The sequence below is a fragment of the Populus nigra genome, chromosome 7 (genome assembly GCF_951802175.1).
Source record: "Populus nigra chromosome 7, ddPopNigr1.1, whole genome shotgun sequence".
Classification (NCBI taxonomy): Eukaryota; Viridiplantae; Streptophyta; class Magnoliopsida; order Malpighiales; family Salicaceae; genus Populus; species Populus nigra.
Window position 1 is genome coordinate 11,509,014 of NC_084858.1, and position 3,372 is coordinate 11,512,385.

At 34.4% G+C, this 3,372-nt stretch overlaps 1 protein-coding gene across 1 annotated transcript; it reads left to right on the top strand.

Moving 5' to 3' along the window:
- The first annotated feature begins 557 nt into the window (after nucleotides 1-557).
- LOC133698929 (UDP-glycosyltransferase 83A1-like) lies at nucleotides 558-2,383 on the top strand. Its single transcript, XM_062122040.1, has 2 exons — nucleotides 558-1,171; nucleotides 1,392-2,383. The coding sequence occupies exons 1-2, from the start codon at nucleotides 691-693 to the stop codon at nucleotides 2,273-2,275; spliced, it is 1,365 nt and encodes a 454-aa protein (XP_061978024.1). The 5' UTR covers nucleotides 558-690; the 3' UTR covers nucleotides 2,276-2,383.
- Nucleotides 2,384-3,372: the final 989 nt, after the last annotated feature.

A 3,372-nucleotide genomic window follows, 5' to 3' on the forward strand; every position in this document is an offset into this window, starting at 1 on the left:
TTGGTCATTGGTTTCTGATTTGTGCACTTGGACCCTTAATTGACCATCAAACTTTTTATTTTTTTCAATCTGACCCCTGATATGGTCAATTCCAGCCCCTACAACCACACGTCTTTTTTAGTTTGATCATTGGTTTTGGACTTCTTTAATCAAGTCTTTAATTGTCCTATAACCACGTGTTGAAAGTAAATGTTTCAATTTTTAATTCTTATAAAAAGACACTTAAAATGCCAAAAACAACATAAATACATCAAAAATATATTTTCTTATTTTTTTTTTGAAAAAGACAACGTCAATGTCGATTTTATAAAAAAAATAAATCAATAATCTTTAAATGAGCACGTTAAAAACTGAATGCGTTGAGAGTAAATTTTTCAGATTTTAATTCTTATGAAAAGACATTTAAATGCTAAAAGTAACGCGAAAACATCAAAAATATATTTTTTTATATTTTTTTGTTGTTTTTTTTTAATATATTTTTTGGATTTCTTTTTTTTTTCTTTTTTTTTTAAGGATAAAGAATCGAATTATAACAACTGCAAACAACAGACAAGAAGACAAAGCCGGATGCATTGCCTAGTTTCTCGATCTCTCCTCCTAGTCTTCTATAAAATCGAATGATTTATCTGGATGCTGAATTAAGAAGATAACAGCTGAATTTGGCAAAGGTGAAAATCCTTAAAACAGAAAATGGGCAACCCACATATTGTAGTCATACCTTATCCAGCACAGGGCCATGTGATTCCCTTCATGGAACTCTCACAATGCCTGGTAAAACAGGGGTTCAAAATCACATTTGTGAGCACAGAGTATAATCACAAGAGGGTCTTGAAAGCATTGAGGGGGAACATTAATCTTGGGGGTGAAATTAGTCTTGTTTCGCTTCCAGATGGGCTAGAAGCTTGTGGGGATAGAAATGAACTGGGAAAGTTGTCTAAAGCAATTTTTCAGGTTATGCCAGGGAAGCTAGAAGAGCTCATAGACAGGATCAATATGACAGAAGAAGAGAAAATTACCTGTATAATTACTGATTGGAGCATGGGATGGGCTCTTGAAGTGGCAGAGAAGATGAAAATCCGACGTGCTATCTACTGGCCTGCTGCAGCTGCCATACTATGCTCATTGATCAGTATTCCAAAGCTACTAAGTGATGGAATCATTGACGGCGATGGTGAGATCATCTATCACAAACCTTTTAGTTATTGTGTTGCAATATAGTGAATTGGCGTAAACTGTCTTGTTTTCTGGTAGCAATATGGTTAAACAAATCCAATCTCAGATTATCTAAGGTACTTGTAGTAGTGACAAGTTCCGCGTATCAGATCTTCTACACCTTCAAAGTAGGAATACCTACATTCGATTATTAAAACTTTAATGTTCTTTCTTTTAAGGAACTCCGCTAAATAACCAGATGATTCAGTTGGCACCAACAATGCCTGCAATGGACACTGCAAATTTTGTATGGGCCTGCCTTGGTGACTTTACCACACAGAAAATTATATTTGATCTCATGGTTAAAACCAATGAGGCAGCGAAAATGGCAGACAGGATAATTTCTAACTCGGCTTATGACCTTGAGCCTGGAGCTTTTTCCTTCGCCCCAAACATTCTACCTATAGGACCACTTCTGGCAAGCAATCGGCTAGGAGATCAGTTGGGATACTTCTGGCCAGAAGACTCAACATGTTTGAAGTGGCTAGACCAGCAGCCGCCCAAGTCAGTTGTTTACGTCGCATTTGGTAGCTTTACTGTTTTCGACAAAACACAATTCCAAGAGTTAGCTCAGGGTCTTGAAATATCCAATAGATCATTCTTGTGGGTTGTCAGGCCAGATATTACCACTGAAACCAGCGATGCCTATCCAGAAGGATTTCAAGAGAGAGTAGCCACTCGTGGGAGGATGGTTGGCTGGGCTCCTCAACAGAAAGTCCTTAGTCACCCTTCTATCTCCTGCTTCTTGAGCCACTGTGGTTGGAACTCCACCATGGAGGGTGTAAGCAATGGGGTCCCTTTCTTGTGCTGGCCATATTTTGCTGACCAATTCCTTAATGAGACCTACATTTGTGATGTTTGGAAGGTGGGATTGAAGTTTGACAAAAACAAATGTGGGATCATCACAAGGGAAGAAATAAAGAATAAGGTGGAGACAGTTATCAGTGATGAAAAAATCAAGGCAAGAGCTGCAGAACTCAAAAGATTGGCCACGCAGAATGTTGGAGAAGCTGGTTATTCAAGCGAGAATTTCCAGAACTTCATTGAATGGATCAAGTCATGAACAAGAAGAGGTTTTAAACTTGTCTGTATTACTCTAAGCTCTGTTTTTCTTTTGATTCCGGCACGAACTTTGGAAAATAAAAGGAAGATAGAGAACTTAATTGTTAAATACCTTCTTCGGCAAAAACTACAAATTAAGTAAATCGTGCACATGCACTCACAAACGTACCCACAGTCGCATCAAACACATAACAAAGCAAACACAAAGAAAGAAAAACAAGATAAGAAACAGAAACTGCATAGATACCAAAAGTAATTAGAATCTCACTAGTGCAGCAGTGCTGCTATTCAGATGTGATTTATACTCAAAACATCTTCACGGCTAATGAATAATATGTTACGTCATGTAATTCCACGTTGTATTAATTTTATTTATAAAAAAATATTTATTATTAATAAAAGTTTTTTTTATTTTTAATATTTAATTATATTTGATTAATGAATCTAATTTTGATTAAAATTTGTGTAACAAAAATCTTAAAATATAAAATTATAAAGTTGTTATAATAATAAGATTCTTATTGCATCAAAATATTGTTCCTAAATGTTTTTAGTCAATGTTCTATTAAAACTAAATATTAATTAGAGTTGTTAAGACCGATATTTTTTTTTTATGAAAAGAAACATCTGAGATATGAGTATTTAATTTTAAATATTTCTCTAAGGAAAAGTAGTTTTTACATAAAAATAAGCAATTCTAAAGGACTTAAAATTGGGTTATGACAGGTTCATTAATGTTCATTGAGTTGATAGTATTAATGAACATAAGTTTGCAATTAAGTTATCTTGTTTATTTATTATTCCTTGAAATGTTGGGAAGCGAAGAATTGCCACTCGTTCTTCTATTGAAGCCGAATACAAGGCTTTAGCTTATGGTACTACTAAAGTTTTATATATTCTCTCCTTGAACTTTGGTTTTTCTCTGTTTCTCTAGCTATATTATGGTGTGATAATTAAGGTGTCACCTATATATTTGTGAATTCTATTTTTTATACTCATACTAAGTATATTGAAGTTGACCATCATTTTGTTCGTGATAAAATTGCTAAGAAGGAGCTCCAGGTTTGATTTATTTATTCTAAGAATCAACTAGCTAAT